This window comes from Hydra vulgaris, chromosome 11 (assembly GCF_038396675.1).
Source record: "Hydra vulgaris chromosome 11, alternate assembly HydraT2T_AEP".
NCBI classification, from domain to species: domain Eukaryota; kingdom Metazoa; phylum Cnidaria; class Hydrozoa; order Anthoathecata; family Hydridae; genus Hydra; species Hydra vulgaris.
In genome coordinates, this window is record NC_088930.1 from 1,743,140 (window position 1) to 1,770,106 (window position 26,967).

The following is a 26,967-nucleotide window of genomic DNA, read 5'->3' on the forward strand; positions in this document are numbered from 1 at the left end:
ATGCAAGGTTGTTGTAAATAAACACTTTATATGAATATTATAACATATGCTTATAGAGTTTTTTAAACTGTTTACAACTACCTACGGTAGATAAGCCACATGGCACAATGTCTCATGTGCTGTCTCATGTAATCCAGTAGGTTGTCTTGAGATCATTAATGTCAACTACCAAAAAATCCTGTAACGAAAAGTAATAATTATTTAGCATTAACTAATAGCATTTATTATACTTATTTATTTAATTTATTGTACTTATTTATTTAATTTATTATAATCATTTAATTAATTTGTTATAATTATTTATTTAATTTATTATAATTATCTAATGCTTTTTAAATTGTGTTAACCAAAATATTAGATTTCTTTCATTATTATCTTTCAGAGAATTTAAAATTATTGTATTTTGGTTGCCAGAGAAATGCAGAACGGAAATGGTAACTTAATTATAAACTTTACTGTAAACGACAGTAAACAACAAAATAGCGTAACAATTTTATCTGACACTCTTCTTCCCCTCTGATTCTTCCCTCCTCTTTTCTTCCAAAAAAAACTATTTATCAATTTTTAATTCTTTATTACTACAATTATTTTTACGCAATTTGATTTGCAAAACGCAATTTTGCTGTTTATTTTGTTATTTTTAATTTTTTTTTATTATTTTGAAATTTTTCACTTTATTCGTGCTTATTTCAGCTTTGAAATTAATCTTATTTGGTTTATAATAAAGTTGTCTGATTGTTCATTTTATATTCTAATTGCTTCTTTATTTTATTTTATAAAATGAATTTTTTAATATAGATCAAATCAACTCTGAAAAAATCAATGCAGAGAAAGGTAATAACAATTAAAACTTTTCGAATAATTTAAAAAAGTTAAAACTATTTGTGTATCCAACAACTTTATTATTTTTAAATATATTCCTTTTATCATTACGATAAATAAGGTCGAACTAATGTAAGCTGACAAGAAGTTAATCGAGTCACCAGCTACTTAAGACCTGCTCATAAAACCTTAGTTTGACTCTTATGATAAATGTTTTGACTATGTTACATTTTTATAAGCCAATCAATCAAAAAATCACTTAAAAATGCTTAAAGTTTATACATTTTTTATATTTTGTATTTTAAATAATAATCTTAGTTATTATTGCTAAAATGGCGGAAGCCATCAATAGCATTGTTTTTGACATATCAGGAAGGAAAAATACACTTAACCAAATTAATGACGACGATAAAAACAATAACTTTTTTGACGAAATTTCAATAGAAACGACTTATTACAATGTTGACGATGTTAAAGATGTTCTTAATTCTTCATCATCTTATTTTTCATTATTACATTTAAACATCAGAAGCATAAATAAGAACTTTGAAAATTTAAAGTTGATGTTAAATAATGTAAATAGCAAGTTCCGTGTTCCCTGTCTGACAGAAACTTGGTGTCATCGAGACACGATTAATTCTAACTTTCAATTATCAGGATATAAATCCATCCATCAACCGAGAGAAAACGGCATTGGCGGGGGCGTACCTATTTTTGTACAAAACTCATTGACCTTTAAGCATGACCTTAAGCAAAGTAACTGACCTTTAAGCATGACCTTTGACCTTAAGCAAAGTAAATGATGCTGATTGTGAGTCATTTACTATTGAAATAATTAATAAAAAAAATAAAAATGCATTTATAACAGCATTATATAGACCGCCTAATGGTAATTACAATCAGTTTGAAAACCACTTAAATTACTTGCTACCAAAGCTCATTAAAAAACACGTGAATTTACTGGGTGATTTTAATTTGAATTTTCTGAATAATAAAACAGATAACTACGTTGCGCGTTTTATAAATACACTTTTGCAATACAGCGTTTTTCCCATGATTAACAAGCCGACACGCGTGACTAAAACATCCATTATCGATAATATTATTACTAATAATTACACAACGGCTAAAATACAAAGTGGTATAATTAAAACAAATATCACTGATCATTTTCCAGTTTTTCTGATCACAAATTTGGCAACCCCTGAGACAAAGAAAGAAACAAAAACTGTTTAGGTAAGAAAAATAAATAATGAATCAATCGTCACTTTTCGCGACCTCTTACAAGAAATTAACTGGGAACTATTGACTGATTGCAACGATGTATTAATGGCTATGATTTTTTTATTCGCGTGTTTATTAAGCAATACGAAAAAGCTTTTCCAAAAGTTAAAAAAATTATTAATTCTAAAAAAAGAAACAAAAACTTTACCAAAAGTTTTTAACAAAAAAGAACTACAAAAATGAAATAAAATACAAAAAATATAAAAATTCTTACAAAAAGTTAAAAAAGCAATTTAAAAAGAATTACTACAGGTATATGTACCGCACACTAAAAAAAAAAGGTAGAATATTCTACCTTAGGGTAGGATATGTGATATACCCTTAGTAAGGTATAATTTTCTACCTTTTAGGATAGAAAATTATATTAAAAACAATTATTTGTCATACAATTTTCTAACTTAAAGGTATAATTTTCTACCTTATAAGGTAGAAAATTATACCTTACTAAGGGTATATCACATATCCTACCTTAACTAAAAATTTCTACCTTTAATTTTTATTGTGCGCAAAAACAACCGTACCGCAAAAACCACAATGTTGGCTTAAGTGACCTAGCATGTAGAAAAAGATTCAGGATTCAAAAAACTTAATATATTATGATAGCTAATATGTCAGCCTATAAATTAAAGCAGTTTTAGTGTTTTTTTTATTTGTTAAATACTTTGGTATTGCACTAGAGTAAAAATTTCAATTATAAAAATGTGTAGTTTTTTTGTTTTATAGGAGCCTAGAAGCCGTATCAGAAAATAAGTTAGCAAAATATAGTTTTTCTATTACCTATGGATTATAACTAGATACTGAAAAAAGTTTTTTTTTTCTCGAGTAGTTATAAATTTTTTATAACACCCTCGTAAAGAAAGGAAGTATTATTGTTGTTTTTGGGGTACATTTTATAGAATTCACTTTATAGACCATGTTTTGAAATAAAAAACCACAACAACAAATTACCATTGTATTTGATTTTTTTTTAAAGAAAATAATATATATTTATCTAAAAAACAATATTTGAACACAGCAGTAATAACACAGACATCTAAAATTGCTGCAGACTTTATAACATTATTAAAACAATAGGTTACTACAACAATGTAAAGATAACATAGATAAATAAAATAGTACTTTAACTGATTACTTTAATTCAAAAAAAGATTATTGATTGTCGTTGCATTTGTTATAATGGTCGTATATCAGTCTTTTAGATGTGGAGAAGTGCTGGTTTGCTGGTAAAAACATAACCGGTTTAACACCATCAACTCTGCAACTCACTTTGCTGCAAATTGAACGGAGAACATCAAGACAATCAGGACAAAAGACTTTAGGCCGAAAGCTTGACATTTCCTTTGTTTGCAAAAACATTCAACGTTACATATAACAAATTTTTCTTTAGTTTCTTCTTTCTTTTTTTTGGCTTCCTTTTTTGCTGTATCTTTCGTCGCTTCTCTTCTTTTAAATTCCAACTCTTTTTGCACTAGAAAAAAGAACCGGTTTCGATGCCCATTTCTCCCATATATTGCCTAAGATGGTCATAAATCCCTCTCGATTGATTGATTGCATTGGGTTGAAAAGATAATTCTTGACAATTCAGTACTCATGATGCAGATTTTTATTAACCTGTCCAAACCTTTTTTATTAACCTGTTATTATTCGTGTCCAAAATGAACGACCAAGTCTGAAACAATCAAAAATGGTCTAAAATATTCTAAAGAAATAACCCTAAACATTTGACTTGCACTTACAAATGATTAACATTCACTGCTACATACATAAAAAAAGCAAGGTTACAAATATTTCTATTGAGTAGTTTTGATTATGTAAATTTTATTTTTTCTTTAGATCAAACATGAGCAAAAAATCAAGAAAAAATCATAAGACTTACTTCCCATTAACCAGAGCTGATTTTGCATTAGGAGACAACTTAACCAACTTCCGATCTAATTTGCATCTTTTATTCATGTAGTCCCTTATCCTTAAAATATCAAGAAGGAGTTTGGTCAACTCTGCATTGTTGATACCTTGCAGACTTCTATTCCTGTTCTTGTCATACTTCACTACAGCCTCCTCCTCTTCAAGTGTAAAAATACTACAATAGCGACGTTCCTCGCCGGAAAAAACCAAAGCTAATTAGATATCTAACTAAATTAAATCATTATTCTGTAAAAAATTTATGCTTACCATTTTTTATTATTCGGTCTAACCTTCTATTAATCGTTTCTCTATCTTTTACATGTGGAAACAAACCAGTCTTCAAGGCCTTATAGCCTCGCACGCCGTGGTCGATACAAAATTGTACTGCCTTTTCTAATTGTAAATTCTTTGCATCTGTAAACTTTCTCCCGATTGATGCCTGAGGCTTACTTTTTCCACGAACAGATTGTAATTTTTCCTGTCTGAGCAGAAATTTTGGCTTCATTTTCTATGTTATTTTTTTCTAACTCTATTTGATTAAAAAAATTATCGTTAAACATTTTAGAGTACATTAGTCACTTTCAAAACATATCAAAATACTAAAAAACAACTTTCAAGTAAAAATTTAGATTTAGCTCCTGGTTCAAACACAAAGTAAGTTTTAATAAATTCTTGCAATTATTATGTTCTAAAAATGTTATTGATTTTTAATATAGGCCGGTGGCCATATAGCAAAAATGTGACTAAAAATGAGTTTTCGTTGGACACTTGTAATAACTAAGTTTTTTGTTTCGATATTGTTAGAGCATGGTACCAAGATACGAAAAACAGAAACTTGCCCCATTTTTGCCCTGCAGTTTTTGAGAAATTAGGGCTTGGGTCTTTTACCCCAAAAGGGCAATGGGAAAAAAAATTATGGTCAAATTTTGTGAAAGTGATATTTTACTTGTAGTAAATTAAACACTGAATGCATTTTTTCTAACAACATTGACCTTAAAATGCATTGTTTTCAAGGATAGACCCGACGTTAATTGAGGTTGGGGGGGGGGGGGGGGAAAGGGGGGAAAAATTAATAAATTTTTGTTTATTTAGTTGGCAAATGTGGACCTTTTAGCTCATTTAGTTTGCAAGTTTAAACTTTTTTTGTCGGATCAGCTTGCAAATTTGGAATAGTAACCTTTTTAGACTTACGCCCCCCCCCCCCCCCCCCCCCACCCCCACCCCCATTTACTTGATATCTATTCTCGCCGGCCATGTCTCAAGATAATAAGTTTTGTTTTCGTCGATGCAATACCTCGTACTCATATATTGTGTAACAAAAAGTAGAGCACCTAAAGTTTAAAACAAGAAAAAATACTAGAAATGTCAACTATTTTTTATTCATCAAGATCGCTTTCTGACTCTATTTCATCATCATCATCATCATCATCATCATCATCATCATCATCATCATCATCATCATCATCATCATCATCATCATCATCATCATCATCATCATCATCATCATCATCATCATCATCATCATCATCATCATCATCATCATCATCATCAGCATCATCATCATCATAGAGTCTTTCGTCAAACGAGGTGTTTTCACACGCTTCACCGCATGCGCATAGATCAGTGCATGTGATTCCGTTTTGTTTACAAGAACATCGATTTGTGACGCAAACAGGTTTGCAAGAACAGTGAACAAATTCAAGAAGTAAATCGGGTGCAGGTGGAATTGTTGTCCAAACCAAGTTTATCTGGTCTCCATTTAAAGACCAACCATAGCCATCGGGCGAAGGAACATTTAATATACCTTTTAATGCATTTTTTCGGATGTAAGCATCATAATTATCACGTTTAATGTGTAAAATAAGCGAATCATAATTTGGAGGAGCATTTCTTCTGTAGATTTTCCCATTTTGAACAAGTAATATCGTGCTTTATTGACAACATCTTTTTTGCTTGCACCATAAAGGTGACAAACAAATTTCTGTATGCCATTAACAACGTCATCTGATACATCTTGTGACATTCCGATACCTCGGAATGCTGTACAATATTCTTTTTTCTTTCCTGCCGTCTTTAGAGCAGATAATTTACCTTTTCCTTGAAAAGCAGACACTGCATCACAACCTAAGTAATAAGTAGAAACACTTCAAAAATTTACGTTTTCAGATACAAAATTAGTTTAGATAAACAGCACAATTTAATACATTATTTTTGATAAAGTAGCAAAATAGTGCATGAAATAAATTCTTTGCAAGAAAGATAATGATTTCACTTATGAAATTTAATTTGAATTTACCTGTAAAGGAATGGAATCCAATCATTGCATCACACCAATCGTAACCAATCTCTTTTGCGATTTTATTTACATTAAGGATACGTTGTTTGTTTCCACATCCTGTTTCAAAATGAAGAGTTGCAGAGATAAATCAACTATGGTAAAATGCACTTACGAACACATCTGTATCGAGGCTTGCAAGTATAACATGAGCATATGAAACCGAAGAGTGCTTACAATGTAACAATAACCGAGTATCAACTTCTTCTTGGTCGTTACGAAGTTCGGACAATTCCGTACAAATCGAATTTCTGAAGCAGTATGTGCTATCACCATGTGTAATAAATATCTCTATTTCATTTATTGCATAACCTTTCCATTCTTCCAAGAGAAACTTAACCAGTTCCTCTTTATTGCTGCCAACACTCATAAACTTCTTCCATTGTTTGGGTACTTTTTGATCAGGCCCAAATATAGTAACATTCTGGACACCAGATTCAGCTCGTCTTTGTCGCTCGGCGTGTTTGATAATAATATTTCGATACCTGTCCGTAACAAAGTCAACTCTATTTGACTTATGGCAAAATTAATTACCATAGTGAATATCAATCGACTGAGTTTCTCAAAATTTTCGGGTATAGGTTTAATTATTTGCAATATAGCCATACCGTCCAAAATTAATGCGTTGTTTTTAGGAATATCCACTGATAACTTATCGATACATTTATCTTCGAGTATATTTATAAGCTTCGACTTCGTTGATTTTATGATACCAACTGAGGCGGGAATACTAATTTCAATAATAATTACTCTAATTTCAACAAACAAACCACTTTCAATATACCAGTGGAATTCAGAAGTTCCATGTAATTCCATTAATAACAAGCAGAAATCCTCTACTTCACGTCGGTTGTCAACATCCAAGGAGTTCAAGAATGATTCAAATCTAAGGCGACTTAAAGCTTCAAACATGAATATATGCACCATTATGCTTCTGTAATAGTGTTTACCTGTGAAAATACCTTTAATTGCTCCCTCTGCCACTAGACCAGATTCAATGACAATATCCTTAAATTGAGACTGATATATTAATGCCCAAAGTTTACAGTTTTAAAAAATATTAAAACTGTAAACTTTGGGCATTAATATATCAGTCTCAATTTAAGGATAACCAATAAATGATAGCTTGCAAATTTTTAAAAAAATTAAAGTTTATAATTTTATCAAAATATCTTTCATCTCTAAATAGAAATAGCTATCTTCTAAAATTTTCATCCTTATGTTTAAAACTAATTAAATACCTTAAAACCGAATCCATCAAATCTTTTAGCAATAGCAGTCATAAATGACATCATAGTATGAAATTCGCCAAGTCTTACTACAAATCTATTCGAAAACTCAGGTTTCTTCCACCGAACCATTTGAATTTTTGAATACACAGCCTCATCACAGACAATTACTCCATACTTCAAATTTAGTTTGTTTATAATATCAACACTTCTACGTAATATTGTGTATATTGTTGTAATATCAGTAACAGGAGCATCAACAACTGGTAAATATCTAATGTACGAGACATGAGAAGCAGCTTTGTTTTGACCAATATTGAAAGCAGTCCAACTTGGAAAGGAATTTTATTGAATTTGGCTTTTGCATAATAGATAAGCCCTATCCTGATCCTTGACTTTCTCTATTGATATAGATAAAATGACAAGATCAATGTTTATTTTTTCGATTAGCTTTTTAAGCTTGGGTGATTCTTTTTTCCCAATCTGATAACATAATATGCTAGAAAGTGGTTCTTGAATAGATTGATGTCGTTTTGAAACTGTTATCTAATAAAAAAAAGTGAAATGGTATGAAGTGGGTTACTAAAAGAATGAAGTTTTTTTTATAGAAAATAGCTAAATCCAATATAGAAACATAAATGAATGAACCCCTACTAAAAAAAATAGAATTGCTAGCTATAAAACTATGTAGTTTTAACAAACAACATAAATATTTCAAAAAAGATCATAAAGTTTCTAATTTTGATTTAGTATAATTGATATGCAGTGCTCCATGTAAGGGGGGAAGGGCAAGATGTCATCCAGCCACCTTTTTAAAAACTATAATCCATTCTTTTCTATATCTTTCCTAACATAGCAACGATTAGACAAGAAAAATTATTTTTATAAATTAGTGAAAACTGTCCCTTTAGTTTTTCCCCTTACATTGCGCACTGTTTATACCTCTCTTTTTTCTTGGGTTGGTCCAATATTTAAAGGTTGAACAATGATTCCATTAGCCATATGAGTAGCTCCTTTCTCAGATCTTATTTCCTCACCGAAATCGATGTTGTCCCAAACCAAAATTGACAGTCATGTGTCTTTAGTTCCTGATTAAAAATTTGATTTAGAAGACCAGAAATTTATTGTATAAACCCGATAAAAAAATTAAGCTATTATTAAGATAAATTATATACTTATTTTGATTTTTTGAATATATTATTGTTTGTATTATGGTGATAACATTTACAAAAGCCTTGTTTTGATCACTTTAGAATTAAAATTATTTTTCATCATAGATATTGTTTAATCTTACCTTGCGGTAAAACTACATCTTCCTTTAGATTGATAGATGCTAATGCTATTTCATACCTCATTGTGGCTGAATATGATATACAATGACCAAAACCACTTAATATTTTTATCAACTCTTTTGATCCAGTTATCTGGCTTGTTGCCATTGTGACAATGCCACAGATTTAGGTGTTTGTTTGTGCCCAACTGAACTTATATAAATGCAAAAAATTAAATAACCCAGGTGGTACAATGTTCTCTATATTTTTAAATGAGAATTCAGAAGATAATGGAGGCCATGTTGAAAAGAAATCAGGAGTTGTATTTATTATATTTCGAAAATGCAATGCTGTTCTATATATGCTACTCGTATCAACAAATTCATAGTTGATATTTTGAGGTTTATCAGTATCCGACAAAGGTTCTGTTTGAGAAAACTCACTTTGTGATGTTTCATTATCATAAACAAGGCTCTTTTCAGCAAAATGGCCACTTGATAGATTTTCAAGCAAAGCTATTTTACTTGAATTTCTTTTACCAGGTGTGTGGAAAATTAATTGTGGAAAAGCTGCTTGAATCTTTGACTTTAAATGGGACACTTTATAATTACTGGCATCAATATTTTCTTCATGATAAACGATTGAAACAAACAGACTAAACGACTTTGGCATAAACATGATTTTTTTCTTTTTAATTAATTTTTCTATTATTATTTCATTTGAAAATATATCAAAAGATTTAATGTAATATTGAACTTTAGGCTGACCTTTGTGCTGATTTGCTAAACACTTTGTATAACTTATGTAACACGTTTGATGATATTTAACTTCAAGAGCAACACAGTTCTTTCCGTTGATATGTATAAGAATATTTTCATCGAATTTATAGTTGGCCGCTTCTCTTAACCTCGCACAATCAAATGTTTCTGATCTTGAGAGCGATTCAAGCATTCGTTGTAGAGATACCTGAAACTCTGAAAAGCTCTGAAAATTAATATTTCTAAACAGTTATTACACTCTCAACAGTTATCATCAAAAAGTTACTCTAATGCAATTAAAAAAAAAAAATTAGTTATATTGTAAAAATATAATTTTCCTGTTAAACTGTTTGCAATACAAACAAAAAATTATTTTTTTAATTTTAATAATACTTATTTCCGCACCATTGACGTCAACCAAATCAAACAAATTAAAAAATAAAATAGAGAGATTTTTGAGAAAAACTATGTTATAAAGTATGCATTAGCTATAGGTTATTAAATAAAATTAGTTAATAATGTACAATTTTACCTTGTCATGATTCCATTTTTGTTTCTTTTGACATATTATGCATATATCTGGCCACAAATAATTACTCTCACCCAATTGTCTACACCGAATTTTTTTCTTTTTGGCTGAGCTTTGTCAGTGCTTGCATTTATATATGTCGATTGTTGCATTTCATCATCTATATTAGTTTTCCTACATTCTTTTAGCTCAGTTTGTTGATGTTCATCCCAGTCAATTTTTTCTGTCTGCTTATTATTTTCTGCTCTTTCAAGTTTGAAAACATTAAAAATACGTTCGTAACATTTTGGATGGTAAAAATAACCCATGGAAAAGCTTTACATTTCTATATTATCTGCAATTGAGTTGAATTCCTCTTCTGTTTTAGCGTTAATGGTTCTTAAACAAAATCTTGCCATATCTCCATTTTTATTTTGAAGTTTGCACCACCTTTTTCGTGTGCTAAATATTTTTTTTATAGCTTTAGTACTGCATTTTTTTATAGCTTTAGTACTGCATTTTTTAATGCATTTATTCGGTATATCATCAAAATGAAATAAACAAATATTGTCGCTTAGCGATGTAGCTGCCATTTTGTCTGTTTATATTTTTAACCAAACGTGACAGAGATATTTTACGGAAAGATTTATTATAAAGTTTTAAAAAACATTCGGTCGCTTTAGTTGTTCCGTAAATTATTAATTATCAACGATAGACTAATCGTTAGAAAACGATAAAGCACGATAAAGGAAAGTAAAATGATAGATTGTGAAAAAACTGCAGAGTAAAAAAGGGGCAAGTTTGCATTTTTAAAATGTTAATACTAAGAAACGCTTGATTCAATATAGAAATTTCAGTTATTAGATGTGTCCAACGGGATGAAGCGATAATCAATATTGGCCACCGGCCTAATACGTAAAAAACACGATGTAAACTTTGTTTAAAACACTGCAATGACATCTTTGAAGTCGAGAGGTTACAGAGAATCAATATAGTAAAAAGCGAGAACACGTGTATAGCCAATAAAATGTTGTTTTAAAAACATCAATGTTGTTTTTGGGGTACCTATCTTGTGGTTTTTGTGGTGCATCTGATATTTTCTCCAAGATTAAGTTAACAGTAACTGATTTTATTTAAAGCAGATCAAATAGTATTAGAACATGCCAAGTTTCAGCTTCATAGGTTCACTAGCTGCAGAGATACAATCGATAAATTGAATGCGGTTTTTGGGTACACATACAAAAAACAACAAAAGTTCAGTTAACAATAACAACAAAACTATTTCTTAAAAATTAATCAAACTAGCTCGGAAGAACTATAAGAAACTCTAAACTCATTCAAAATAGTTTTTCTCAAAAGCAAATAATAAAAAAGTTATTGAGATGTGCTTTTTTTGGTGTTGTATTCCTTATTGCTTAATAAAACATTTGGAAATGCAAGGAAAACATGGAATGTAATTAAAGAAATAACAGGCGTGGGAAATGTGAAAATTGATAATTTCCCAAAAAGATTGCATAGAGATGGTAATATACGTGATGCCTTTGTAAATAAAAAAATTACAGAAACATTTAATGACTTTTTTATAAATATAGGGAAAAAACTAGCCAGTGCAATTCCTGAGGGGAGTAAATCATTTGAATCCTTTTTGAAAAAATCAGATTCCATGATGGATGAGCCGGAGCTTTTGATTGATGAACTTCGGCTAGCAATTAGTATGCTGAAAACAAATAAGAGTGCGGTTCTAGATGAAATTAACTCCGATGTTGTAAAAGCGGTCTCAGATATTATTGAGAAACCTCATTTTATAATTTTTAATCTTTCCCTATGAAACGACATTTTCCCTGAGCAACCAAAACTAGCAAAAATAATTCCGATAAAAGCGGCGACAAAAGCGGCGATGACTCGATAAAATCTAACTATAGACCAATTTCCATACTTTCCTGTTTTTGCAAAATACTAGAGCGTATTATGCACAATAAAATATAAATAAAATATAAATAAAGACTCTACAATTATCTTAAAACTAATAACATTCTTTATCATAAACAGTTTTCGCAAAAACCATTCCACGGAGCATGCAGTAATTGATCTTGCGAAACAAATTCTAAATAGTTTTGAAAACAATAGTTACACACTCGGAATTTTTCTAGATCTATCTAAAGCCTTTAATATTGCCAACCTCAAGATTCTTATCTACAAACTATGTAATTACGGAGTAGCTCACTCTAACTTAAAGTGGCTGTAATGTTATTTAGAAAATCGTAAACAAGTAGTACCATTTGATTTAACATGCTCCCCATTTGAGTCAATAAGTTGTGGAGTTCCACAAGGATCAATGCTTGGACCTTAGCTGTTTTTAATTTATACTAATCATATTTATTTGCCATCAAAAATACTTAATTATATTATTTTTGCTGACGACTCTAATGTTTTCTTTTCTGACTCAAATTTAAAAAGTATTTTTTGTAATGTAAACACAGAACAAACATATCTCAATGATGGTTTATAGCAAATAAACTTTTATTGAATAATGAAAAAACAAAATATATTTTGTTTGCTAAACCATCTAAACCCGAAAACCTCCCACTTACACTACCAGAACTAACTATCGACAATATTAAAATAAAAAGAGTTTTTTCAATGAAAAAACTTGGAATAATTTTCGACGAACATTTAAATTGGAAAAGCCAATTAAAGCTAGTCGAGAACAAAGTCTCAAAGACTTTAGGGATTATGTATAAGACTAAACCTCTTTTGAATAAAATATGTTTAAAAAATTTATATTTTTCGTTTATACATAGTAATATTAACTATTGTAATATTGCCTGAGCAAAAATCACTCATCTTTCCTAAAAACTATTTATACAAAACAAAAGCAAGCAAGTCAATTAGTTTTGGGCATGGATAGATACGAAAGTGCCGAGCCGTTACTCAAGGAAATAAATGCCCTAAATGTATACAAATTAAACATCTACCATAACTTGTTACTTATGTTTAAACTTTAAAACGAATTAATTCCAAAATATTTTAAAAAAAACTTCTCTCTTATTAAACATAAATATAAAACAAGGCACTCAATAAATTATTACGACATCCCGCTAACATCACTCAAAAAATCTGACTTCTCAATTACATGTTGGGGACCACACTTGTGGAACTCGGTTCTTGACGAAAATATGAAAAAAATAAAATCTATTGATATATTTAAAAGAGCTATAAAAAAATACTTACTAAATTTAAACAATACATACATTCTTTCATTTTTTATTTAAATAAAAAAAAAAAAAATAAAAAAAAAAACTTATATATATATATATATATATATATATATATATATATATATATATATATATATATATATATATTATTTTAAAACATCAAGAAATACAGTTTCTCTCAATACAAATAATATTATTATATAAGAAATTTTCGCTGGGCTATAGATACCAGCATCATCAGCTTGCAAAATATTACAATAATTTTTAATCGTTATAGTTTATATAAAATTGTTACTATTGACGTCAGCGGTTGAATGGCTTCTTTTGATTTTTAAATTTTAAAAATGGCGTCCAAAACATAGTTTTGACATATTGGCCTTCATCAAGGTTAATTCCGCCGTTTCGCGCAGAGCGCATGTTGTTTTGTATTTCTAACGCCTCTCTAATTTTTCTTTCAAACTTTTTATTTTCTATCTTTAACGTTCTTGTTTTTTCAAATGTATATATATAAATATATATATATATATATATATATATATATATATATATATATATATATATATATATATATATATATATATATATATATATATATAAATATATATATATATATATATATATATTTATATATATATATATATCCTTCTTGTTTCTTTTTGTTTGTCCGTTTTCATTTTGTTTTAAAAAAAATGATTAGATGAATTTATATCTATAAAAAGTTCGGAATCTTTTTAAATTCAAAATACCTTTTGTAAATTTAAATAAATTTTATGAAGTTTATTGGATATGTAAACGCATATGTACCGAATTATAAATTGTTTTTTCAAACATTCTAAATTTTTTACTTTTTATTATTTTCAAACTTTTTAGTTGTGTCAAACTTAAAAATTATTTTTAAAACTTTTTATAATTTTTTCAAACTTTTTAGTTTTTAAACTAATTAATTTTTTTTTTAATTTCTTAATTTTAAACTTAATTTTAATTTCTAAATTTTTAAACTTAATTTTTTTTTAATTTCACTCTTTTATATATTATTGGAAGTTGTAAAGTTTTATTTTATTTTTTCTATTTTCACGAAGGGGCTTGATGATAAGACATTTTGTCTTCTTCTTGCCCCAGTCAGCTTGTAATTGTATAAATTTATTTGAATGTAAGGTTAATGTGTCAAATGACGAAATAAATAAAAATATAATAACAAAATGTAGTATAAAATAAAAAGCTAACCAATCAAAATGTATTTAAATTAGATATTGACTTTTTTAGCTTTAGCTCCTCCAGATTATATTCAATCAGAATTAACCCATCAACAAGCAGAAGTAAACAACTTTCAACAAGCCAGTAATCCTAACATTCAAGCTCCGTATTCGATGGGAATGAACAATCCTCAATTTAACCAACCTCAAGCACAGTATCCAATGGGAATAGTCAATCCTCAATGTAATCAACCTTACGCTATGTACCCAATGGGGATGAACAACCCTCAGTTTAACCAACCTCAAGCTATGTACCCAATGGGAATGAACAACCCTCAGTTTAACCAACCTCTGCAGTCGCCAATAAACATCTCTAATACTCTGGTTAATCAGCCTCAGGTGACTTTTACACACTTTTTTTATATTGTCTTAACAACAATATATTTTACTTGTAGGAATATTAATGGTGGATTTCAGTGGCGTTAAAAGCCATCTTAAAGACTATAGTTTACGTCACAAACACCTTTAGTACCATGTACCCTTGAGTCTATTTAATTTAGATGGTTAACAGTTTAGAATCTAAATTAATATTATATTGGTTAATCTCACCACACTTGAGGACGCTAAATCAAAAATTTAAAGGTTTCTAAAAGCAAGGATATTTTTTTAAGATCATCATCAGGCAGATAAGTTTTTAATTCTTATAATTAGCATCTTGTTGCATAGGCATCAAATAATTCACTCCAATTATTATAAAAAATCACTAATCCGCTCTCTGAATAATACATACTTAAAATAACTTAATAAATACATCTATCGCAATGAAAAGTTTTAAATTGAAATAATATTTGTAATTAATAAACGTAATAATGGCCAGGTAGAATAAAAAACTAAAGAAAAAACAACATGCCAATAATCATCTCAATTCAACCTCATGTTACGTTAGAAAGAAACAACTTTTGATTTAAACAACCGCATTATCTATATAATATTTTCAATACTTGGACTTTTTAGGAAATATTTCCTCTCGTTAATTTTTTAGCAGCGAAAATTAAAAAATGTTTTTTTTTTTATAAATATATTTTTTTGTGCGTAAAATAAAAGTGCATTAACAAGTTTCTACTAAAATTCTATAAGAAATAAGAACCCAAACTATTTAAACAATTTACAAGTACTTTTTTCACTGTTTTCAAACACGTACATTTAATAATTAAAACCAACAATCTGGTGTAGTAAGCCTCAGGCTATTTAGTATATCTTACATATGTCATGGCTATTTAAAAATTTAAAATATATTTAACTTTATGTTTTACTTGTGTAGTTGAGAAAACTGAGGCATAATGGGGGTACTTAAGGAAAAGTATAATAAATCAAAAAACTGACAAAAATAGTTTTAATCAATTTTTTATGATAACATACAGTATAATTTTAAATGATAACATACAGTATAAACTACTACCTTACAAGAGAAAAAGTTAATTGCATTAAGTAAAAAAGAATTTCAATATATAAAAATCTTTGGAAAAAAGCCAATTTGCTTCATGTTAGGAGCAAAAAATTTTTTATGTGATGTGTTTTTGTTTTGTCATTTTGAGTCTATTCGTTTTTTTTATGGAGTTGACTCATTTTTCTTAGAATATCTAATAGTGTAGCTTTATATGAAAAGGAGGTTAGGATTGTTATTTTCCTTTCTTCTTTGATAGCCTCCTTAGTAGTGCATGCTTTGGTAATGGGATAAAAAAGTTGTATGAAATGATTTGTTATTAACATTCCTAGTAGAAGCAGTTAAAAGACTGGAAGAAGCGGACACAATAAAATCAGTTGTTTGTAGAAGCCACTGCACGGTTATTAAAATCGTTTGAATTGCTGCTAAAAAATGATATTTTAGTTGCTATTAGATGACTAATAATTATAAATTTATTGATGGCAGAAGCACAATGAGAACAAAGTTATAACGCATGTATCGGCAATTGAGATTATTTCACTGAAATAAGTATTATGTAAACTTGCTTTTAGAAAGCTCTTAATGGCAGTTGTTATTATGGCAGCTTCCAAGTATATTTTAAAAACCTAAATAATGAATTACTTTTTTTAACAAAGATAATAAACAAATTTTTGTGACAACCCGCTCCACTGACAATCAGCCCAAGCATGTTGTGGTTATTAACTTGTCACCACAAAGAACTACTATGACAAGCTAACTCTTATCAGCTTAAGTATAAGAACAAACTTGTCTCTTCCTTTGAGTTGAAACTATTTAAGAAACACGTTGGAACTGTAGAAATACCAATTTTGTGAAAATTTAGAGTACGGATTTGCAAATTTTTTTTGCAAACTGTTTGGTATTCACATACATTTCGCAGCGTTTGCCTAAAGTTAAGGCTGCGCAAAAGCTATGCTAAACGATAAAAATGCTAAACATACGCAAAAAGTCTATGAAGTTTGAGTTAAATTTTAAACAAATAAAAAAACATTTATTACATTTTTAACTACAATAAACGAAGTCTAACTGTATCAAAAGAGCAACTATTATATACAATCAACTACCTTTGTAATTACTAAGGGACTGTTCATAAATGATGTCAGTAACTTTTCGTATATTTTAGATCCCCCCCCCCACCATTCGTCAAACTCTGTCAATTTTGGCCACCCCCCCCCCCCCCTTATATATGGTGTCAGTTTTTGTATCAACACTCACCCACCCCCGCGGTATTGAAGTAGTTAGTATTACAAAGTATTATGAAGTAGGTATTACAATAGGTTTGTAAAAGATCTCCGCGAACTAAAAAGTTATTGTCCTCTTGAGTTATAATCAGATCCGTTGCGCCAACTTCATTTTCATTTAACCATTCAGCAGTTTCCGAATTCTTCTGCAGGGCGACAACTGCCATAAATTCTGTCCATCGCTTGGCAGCAAAGCAAACAGGTCAGACCTTTTTGATTGGAGAGAGTTTTAAAGTGGAAGAATGGATCAAAACGTGCTTTTCAGCATAGCTTGAGAGGCAAAGTAGATTACGCACACTTTACAAATTCTATCTGCTAGGCTAGACTGAAATGATGGACAAAACGCATCATACGGAAGAATCGGAAATCTTAAGCCAGGTTGAGGAAGAATACTTTCAATGTTTGATGCGATAAACATAAACAGGATCATGGAAATAACTCTTTAGCTCCTTCTGAGACATCTACTTTTTTTAGACCATCTCTCGTTTGGCTGATCGGAATAGGCGGTGGAAGAAATTGCGCTCTAATTAGAGTAAAGTAAGAGCTTCTTATAGTCCGACAGCAAGAACAATTTTCGCATTTAACAATTTGAGTAAAATAATGACTCGTACGAAGATGATTGGCAGTCCAACGTTGACCTTGTAATAAAAGGTTCCTTGACTCCAGCTCTGATTACTCTGGATTAATATACTCTTTAGGGCGGATCCAGGATTTTTGTTGACTGTTGCAAAAATGCCATAAATATCTGTGCAAAAAAAAAGGTCCACGCTTTTCACATTTGCCGACAATACTAAGCCCAAGTTTGCTGATTGTACTATGTGGTCTACATGCCGATATATGCTGACTTGCTGGTCTAAAAGAGCTAAGTTTGCAGACTTAATAAACTAAACATGATATAACATGAGGTCCCCTAGCACTGTTCTCTTCCCTCGTCCATTTAGAGAGGAAGAACATTACTTTATTTACGCGATGTTAAAACCATCCAGTTAAATTGAACACTTATTAACGAAATAATAAGTAAAGTTAACTTGTCTTTTGTAACTTTTATTAGTGACTAAAACCATTACAGAACCCTTATCCTCAGTTGATGTATTTGCATTTAATTCTTGGCATTCCTATTGCTAGTCAATATATTTATGCCAAATAATACACAAAAAAATATATAAATTTATCTTAATCTTAATTTATCTTAAATATATTTTAATCAACAAAGTATTAGTGGTTGTTAAAATATGTTTTTGTCTGCAAAAAAATTGGGGGTTGATATTTGATGAAATGAAAATGACAAACTTTATATAAATTTGTTTAAAATTCAACTTTTCATTGGGCAAATATGTGATTCTACCCAGTCATTTTATCCTTGTAAATCTTTCTTTCTCTGCCAATACTGGTAATTTTTACAATCCTTTATGAGAGTTTGAGTGTCAAAACACTTCCCATTACTTATAACTGGAACAACACCGTTAAGCGAGAAAAAACTGCGTCGCTGCCACGTTCTTTCAACACTTACAGTAACATTTTTTATATCAGAGTCACCAATAGTAGACTCACTTGTACGTTATGCTTGTGCAGCTGCTTGCTTCATTGAATCTTGAGCAATTTTGATACTAGACGAATGCAATTATTAGACAATGTTATTATATGTTTTTTTTCGCATTGGTAGTGGACTGTTTATTATGTTACAAAAACTTTCCACTGCAGCACCTTTTCCAATTTCTCTGAAGGCTACACACATTCTGATATTAATGTCAAACGATTTCATGTCTTGTGTTTCATTAACACTGTTTTTTTCGATTTTTTTTGAGGTAAAAAACTCATTTTTCCATTGACATTTTTTTTTGCAGTGCAAGACAAAATAAGTTGATCTGAAAATCCTTTTCTTCTCGATAAATCATTATTCAATTTTATTAAAGATTGGCATTTCGGACAAGAACCAACAAGATTTAAAATTGAACTCAAGACATCAGAATTAAATACAATGTAACATTCAGGATTACTATCTTGACTAATACTTGAAGTATCAGAAGTAGGTAGATATAACTTTTCAGCAGATGCTGGTTTGCTTGAAGAAGTATTTGTTAGAGGTGTGTTATTTGAACTTGAAGTAGTATAAACAGAAGTCAAGTGAATTTTATTCGCAAGTAATTTATAAATTTACGTTTTTTGCTTTTAAATTTACTTCTTCTTTCTGCAGAACCCATGTTGATAGTATGCGCTTTTATTGAGTTAATATATAGTAATAAACCAATTCAACCACGTTAATCTTTCACACGATGTCATTTAAATATAGAAAAACAAACAAACGAAGAAGCAGCTATTGGTTTGAGTGTTTAGATTTTGTAAAGTTTAGTTAAAAGTGCCTTATTTTGATGTTGCTATGAGCGTTGCTATGGGAAGCAAAATCACCCTACTAAATTTAAACTGTGTTTTTTAGGTTTTTTTATGTTTTTCTGTAAGAAGATGTGTATGTTTTTAAAAACAGCCATAGTTAAAGATTTAAACTAATCAACTTATGAAAAACTACTTTTTCAATTTTTTTTAGCAGTCTACCACCTTAATAAGGTTGAAGAAAAGCCATTAAACAGTATTGTCAATAGGACTTTCTAATCCGCCTATTTCAAATGATTTTGGATATTGACCAAAGTTTAAAAAGTAAAACATTACACTGGTCAAAGTTTCATATCGTTAAGCAAACCATAATTTCAAAATATATGTTAATGTAAACAAGAGACACTTTAGGTTTCAAAGAACACTTAAAAAATATGTCTTCAGATACTTTTCCTAAATTTCTAAATTCTGTTTCAAGTTATTCTGATTTTTGTAACAAATTTTCCTAAAATAAAAAATTTGTAACAAAAATGTTTCTCTTATTAGCGCTTTAATCAGCTAGACTATTTCTTCTAATGTATATTTTGTGAAATGCCTGTGACATGTGTTAATATTCTATGCCTATTTTCTGATTTTTTTTATGCATAATACTGTTTTGCCAAAATCCAAAACAAACTTTCTTTGTTTATCATTTAGATCTCTGCAGAAGCTTGTTGATTATTATTACACCTGAAATATATGCCCACACATTTTAGATGTGACACCAAGTTTAATAAAATCCCCAGTCTTGTTAACGTTTCAGATCATAAAAGTTTCAGGGTGATTAAGAAGAGCATTGTAATTATTATCAGAATAAAAACATTTGGTTTCTAAGTCAATTATTTTGTATATTTTTGATAACGTGGACTAAAACAAAAGAGTTTTTCATAAAATGTTAGTGTTAAATTTTTATCAAATATTTGCTTTGCTTTGCTTTTTGACTCTTTTACTGATTCTAAACTTAAATAAATTTGATCACATAAAAATTAAGAACTTATTTGTTGACAGGTTTTCACAACATTTTCCAAAGAAATTAAGGACCATCAAACATACAACTTGTATTACACGTTATCATAACATTTAAAACGCTTTATGAAAGAAAATTTATATCATTGGTTATCCGAAAACAGCAACTTCCTGATACAATAACATTTTTGTAACATACACCTTGTCACATAGAATGATAGTTCCTAGCTGTAATTTTCAAAGTAGAAAAAAAAAGAAACAAAAAGTTCCTTGCAATTTTAGAATAAACTAAAAATCTATCTGAGAGAAAAATTGTGCAAAATGTCATTATAGTTAAATCTTTTTGAAGTTTTGATGCCAACAAGATTATATACTAAAGTGTTGCTATACGTTTTAAACTCGCATTAGGTAAACATTCTATCCAACGTGTTTTCTTCCCATTTTCTCTGAGAAAGCTATACATTTTTTGAAAACGTTTATAAATCGTTTGACTTCATCAATGATAAATAACTCGCGGAACAGCAATAAACACATTTCACCTTCAAAATTAATATATAATAACACAAAACACATTTCAACTTCAAAATTAATATATAATAACACCATAATTTCATAAACATAAACAAATTTCAGCATTTTCATAATAGACTAAATAAAGAAACCAATAGGCAGTACTATTTAATTTAGTCTTTATAGTTATAAAAATTTTTTCATTCAATGATTGCTACTCACTTCATTAAAGAATGATTGCTATCCACTTCACCAAAGAAAGATTGTTACCCACTTCACTAAAGAATGATTGGTAACCACTACATTAAAGAATGATTGCTATAAACTTCATTAAAAAATGATTGCTATCCACTTCATTAAAGAGTGAATGCTATCCAATTCACCAAAGAATGATTGCTAACCACTACATTAAAGAATGCTATACACTTCACTAAAGAATGACTGCTATTTATTAAATTAAATAATAACTGCTATCCACTACATAAAAATTTTTGAATATGATTGCTATTCACTTTACTAAATTATGATTGCCATCCACTACATTAAAGAATAATTGCTATTCACTTCACTAAAGAATGATTGCTATCCACTACATTACAGAATGTTTGCTATCCACTTCACTAAAGAATGATTGCTATCCACCACATATAAGAATGATTGCTATTCACTTTACTAAAGTGTGATTGCTATCCACTACATTAAAACTTTTTAATATGATTGCTATCTACTTCACTAAAGAATGTTTCCTATCCACTACATTAAAGAATGATTGCTTCATCTTTTGTCCTGGTTGATTTAAAAAGATATAAAATATAAACGTAATAGAAAAAAGTTTCTATTAGCAACTTTTATCATTTAAGTTTAAATCTACGAACTAAGATTGGTTAATTAGCGAAAATATATTTAAACTTGACAAAATATTATGAATTTAGTTTTAAACTAAAATTCAAGGGATACATTAAAATCTCTATAAAGTAACGCTTCTTTTGAGATTTAGGTGGAAATGATTTTGAATAATTTTTCTATTGACTGAGAAATACATATATACTGAGAAATGCTTAACTAAAAATATACTGTTTGCTCAGCAACAGAAATTTTTTTGTTCTTAACGACCATTGCAGCTATTAAAAGAACTATTCTGAAGGACTTATAAAAATTTTGATATTAATTATAGTTGTTTGAAATTGCGTTAGTTTGGATTTTTGATGATTTATAATCTAGTTGAATGAAAACTGCTATTAGAGTATTATTTAGAGATGTTTAATAACGTTATATATATAATATACAAATTATATTGAGGGGTGAAATCCTTAGCATGCTGCAATAAATGACTTGATAATTACTCGTTATAGTGTTTTGAAATTTTCTACAGTTCTAGTGGTATATATGATTAACTCATTAAAGCAGTACATTTTTCTAATTTTATTCTTGAGATTTGAGAATTTTATTCAGAGTTATGGGGTTCTAAAGGAATAAAATTTGACCTATAAGTTGTCTATGCTATATTTTTTCATACTTATAGTATATACATATGTAGTTTCACGCTTCAATGACCTTCAATGACTTGTTATTTTATAAGTAAACATTGAAAGTTTGTAACTTGAATAAAAATTATGTATTTAGTTCAAAACTAAATTTATTATTTTTTGTCAAGTTTAAATATATTTTTGCTAATTAACCAATGTTCGTTAATTTAAACTTAAAAGAAAAAAGCTGCTATAGTAATGACAAAAGTTGCTCTATTGATACAGTTTGGCAACCTCGCTTGTTTTAGTTAAAAATGCAAGCAAATGATCTTTTATTTATTTATAATTCAACTCAAACTTAATAGATTTTTTGCGGAAGTTTAGCATAGCTTTGCGTAGCCTTTACGCAAACGTTGCGAAATGTTTGTGAATACCAAATAGTTGCAACTATAAAAAAAAATACGAGTGTAAGGCTTCCGTAAATTACGCTAGAGTTAAGAAAGTTTTGAGAATTCGCACCCAAGAGCAAAACTATAAGTAATACTAGATGTGCGACATAAAATTTAAAAGTGATTAAATACGAGATTGTTACTTTGAAAAAGCTTTCATACAGTATTTTAAAGGTGAAAGAAAAATATTTTGTTAAGTCTTATCAAAATTTATGCAACTTGATATCAAATCAAACACGGTCGTTTAAAAGCGGCAAGCTATTACACGCAAGCGCATTAAAACTCTCAAAAGATTAGATTTTAATGATGGCTTTAGTTACGAAAATATTTATTTAATAACAACCATATATTTATAATTTTAGGATTTAATAAATATCTAAATTCTTTGAATAAAATTATTATTAGGATTATTCAGTTTATTGATAATAAAATGAAAATAATAAGAAGGCAGACGTTTTAGTATATTAAGATATACTTTTTATGCAATCATTGTGTATTTGTTTAAAACCTTATTTGTTTACTTTTTTGAAGTTCATTAAAAAAATTTCTGAGCATTGAAACTTGAATTATTTCTTTTTTAATTTTAGATTAATATGTTTTTAATGTGTTTCTTTTTTCTGCTTAATGGATTCAATTTTTTTTTAAATGTCAAAGTATAACCCTACTAGCACTTGTTTTTAAAACCCTTGTTTTTATTTTTATGTTAAACATGTATGTAATATACATGTTTAACATATATATTTTACATGTATATATATATATTTTACATACACATATATATTTTTGAATATGTACTATTATATTAGGTATGTGACATGAAATTTTTAAATTAACCAAATACAAGATTGTTATATATCATGAGGAAGAGCTTTATTACAGTGTTTAAAAGGTGAAAAAGTTATTGAAATTGAACAATTCTACAAAAGGTTATAGGATTTTAAATGTCGAATTTTCGATATATGGATTTGTTAAAGAAACGGTGACCAAACTTAGAGTTTTTCTTAACTTTAAATGTCATAACTTTGTTAATTCTCATCAAAATTCAAAAAACTTGGTATCAAAAGAAAGGTCTTAAAAAGGAGAATAAGGAAACATAAATGACGTGTGCGTGGCATTAAAAAGGCGTCTATACCACCTTTTAATAATTCAAAATCTAGATTTTTTTAAAGAAAGATTTATTTTTTTATTAAAAATTTAAATCTTTTTTCTATTTTATATATATATATATATATTACATATACTTTATATATACTATTCAATATTATTTTATATAATAACATACATTTAAACATTATTAATGTTCAAATGTTTATTATGATACGCCCTCCCGGGTGTATAGTCATAAATAGATACCTATTTAAATGAGTTTTTAGGGTGTCTGGGGTGCTTTTTTTCATGAAATTTGGCAGATAGCAAGAAAAATGGTTTTGCTCATGTCTGTATATGTAAGAAAAAAGTCTCAGCATTCCTTCATTACATACCTGCTGCACAAACAACAAGGAGGTTTTAATTACCAATAAATTCATTATAAACAACATTTTATAAAAAATATCTCCGTGCAGAATTAAAGTTAAATTACTCTAGTACAGAAAAAAGTCTATGTTGATACAAATTTCTAACAAAATAACAAGCAAAGCATATTCACATCAAGCCACTCTTAAAAATACTGAAAAAAGCGTTGCACAAAATTTGGACGAAGAAAACATTTCCGTTAAGGTCGGATTTACGCATACCTAATAATATAGTAAAATTTATATTATGTCATTTTATACTGAGTAGTTTGCATAAACTTATGATGTAAATTTATGATGTAAATTTATGATGTAAATTTATACATTTAAACAACAATACAGATGCAATTTCGATACTCTCATTTACATGTTTTTTTTTATACTCCAATTTTAATGTTTTCGAGCTTAAAAAATCACAATTATTGTTATTGTGTTTATGTATCAATACTTTGCATAATTAATTAGTACAATACGTATTTACAAATAGGGTTAGGATTATTGTAATTATAATGAAAACAATAACAGTAACAATAATTATTGTTATTGTATTAACTTAATTTAGAAACAATAACAATACTTGTGATTTACAACTATTGTAATTCTGTTATACAATAACAATAAATATTGTATTGCAACTCATCTTTATAAAGCAATAACAATATCTGAAAAAAAATGTATTGTAATGACCCACTACAATAACAATAAATATTGTATTGTAGTTCGTCTTTGTAATACAATAACAATATATTGTTATTGTAATAAAAGACATTAACATTTTTATTTAAGAAGAATTATTATGTTTAACTGTTTGTGTTACTAAAGTTAATTTTCATATATATTTTAAGTTCCTTTGCAGCATTAAAATCAAGAGGAAAAAATAAAAGGGCTGAATAAAATAATTTATGAATGTTATTTTTCATAATAGTAAGGCTATCATCAGACAGGCAACATTTTGCGGCCATTTAGAGCTTAGAAATACATAGCAAGATAGGTGATGCGAAATCTAAATATGTAAAAAATAAAACTTGCAATATATTGTAAATCCGTAAATAAAAAATAGCAAAAATAATTGCAAGTTCGTCAGAGATGAATATAAATACGTTAAAATACGTTAACTTTTCTACTTTAATGTAAAGTAATACACTACAATAGTTATTGTAATTGTTTTCATCAAAACAATACAATAGTTATTGTAATTTTGTTTCATTAAAACAATACAATATAATAGTTCTCGAATTTTATTGTATTGTTAGAAAAAAAACAATACAATACTTGTGGTAATTGTTTTTCATCACAGCAATACAATACCAAAATAAAATTTTTTTATTGTTTCTGTAATATTACAATACAATATTATTGTATTGTAATGTGTAATTGTATTTAATTTTTACAATTACAATTACAATAGTCCTAACCCTATTTACAAATATTATTTATGTAAGTACTTATTATTTTGTTTAATTAGTATAAACTTAATTAAACAAAATATTTGCTTAATACATTCTTACATATATTACATGTAAGAATGTGTTATCTGGAACCAAGTATATACAGTTGAACATACTGTATGTACAATTGTACATAATTATTAAAACCTACGGTATGTATTACGTACAATACTATAAAAACATATATATATATATATATATATATATATATATATATATATATATATATATATATATATATATATATATATATATATATATATATATATATATATATATATATATATATATATATATATATATATATATATATATATATATATATATAAATATATATATATATATATATATATATATAATATATATATATATATATATATATATATATATGTGCTTGTGTGTGTACACGTATGTATGCATAATTATAAATATATAGGGGAAGTTGAGGTACAGTGGATCGAGGAGCACAGTGACTAAGAACCATTTTTCAAAGAATAGAATTTTTTTCATCTTGATAATGTAATCATTTTATGTGCTCGTATATCAGCCATCTTTATTTATAATTGTTGCTACATAATTTTTGACTACCGGTTTTCGGTAGGTAATATTTGTTTTTAGGCAACTACAGTAAATTTTCTTACCTTCCTTATGCTAGTTATAGAAACCATTGTTGAAATAATTTTAAAAGTTAAGGTTTTTATTTTGATTATTGATATTTATATTTCTTCCTCTTAGTAGTTTAGTTTTTCTTTTAACAACACTCATGTCCCAAGAAATTAGAATTAAACTTAATCTGTTTTAATGGGGTACAGTGAATGTCGTCAATTTACTATGCCCCATTAATGATTTTAAAGATTAAGTTCATGCATTTTAAACAAATAAATGAAAATGGATTTATAAGTTTTAAGTTATGAACAATAATATTTGAATAAGTTTTTAATTTTGTAATATTTTTATAAGTTTAGTTATCAATAACATCCTTTTTTTTTTTCTTCTCCATTTT

General features: G+C 28.2%; 2 protein-coding genes across 3 annotated transcripts in view; one reads left to right on the forward strand and one right to left on the reverse strand.

The window, feature by feature from the left end:
• The first annotated feature begins 359 nt into the window (after nt 1-359).
• The window catches only part of LOC136087331 (uncharacterized), an 83,942-nt gene continuing 57,334 nt past the window's right edge, over nt 360-26,967 (forward strand). Inside the window, exons 1-3 of the mRNA XM_065809778.1 lie at nt 360-434; nt 799-834; nt 14,594-14,922. Coding sequence (XP_065665850.1) covers nt 419-434; nt 799-834; nt 14,594-14,922 — 381 coding nt within the window. The 5' untranslated portion in view covers nt 360-418. The remainder of the gene's footprint in view (nt 435-798; nt 835-14,593; nt 14,923-26,967) is intronic.
• LOC136087330 (uncharacterized) lies at nt 5,109-13,376 on the reverse strand. 2 transcript variants are annotated; one of them, XM_065809776.1, is made up of 6 exons: nt 10,137-13,376; nt 8,870-9,820; nt 8,518-8,663; nt 7,588-8,121; nt 6,308-7,354; nt 5,109-6,135 (listed from the first exon to the last, which is right to left on the reverse strand). In XM_065809776.1, exons 4-5 carry the CDS (start codon nt 7,705-7,707, stop codon nt 6,713-6,715), a joined length of 762 nt encoding a protein of 253 aa, XP_065665848.1. In that variant the 5' UTR covers nt 7,708-8,121; nt 8,518-8,663; nt 8,870-9,820; nt 10,137-13,376; the 3' UTR covers nt 5,109-6,135; nt 6,308-6,712. The 2 variants fall into 2 exon arrangements, with proteins under 2 accessions (XP_065665848.1, XP_065665849.1); XM_065809777.1 differs by lacking the exons at nt 8,870-9,820; nt 10,137-13,376 and having other exon boundaries at nt 8,518-8,784.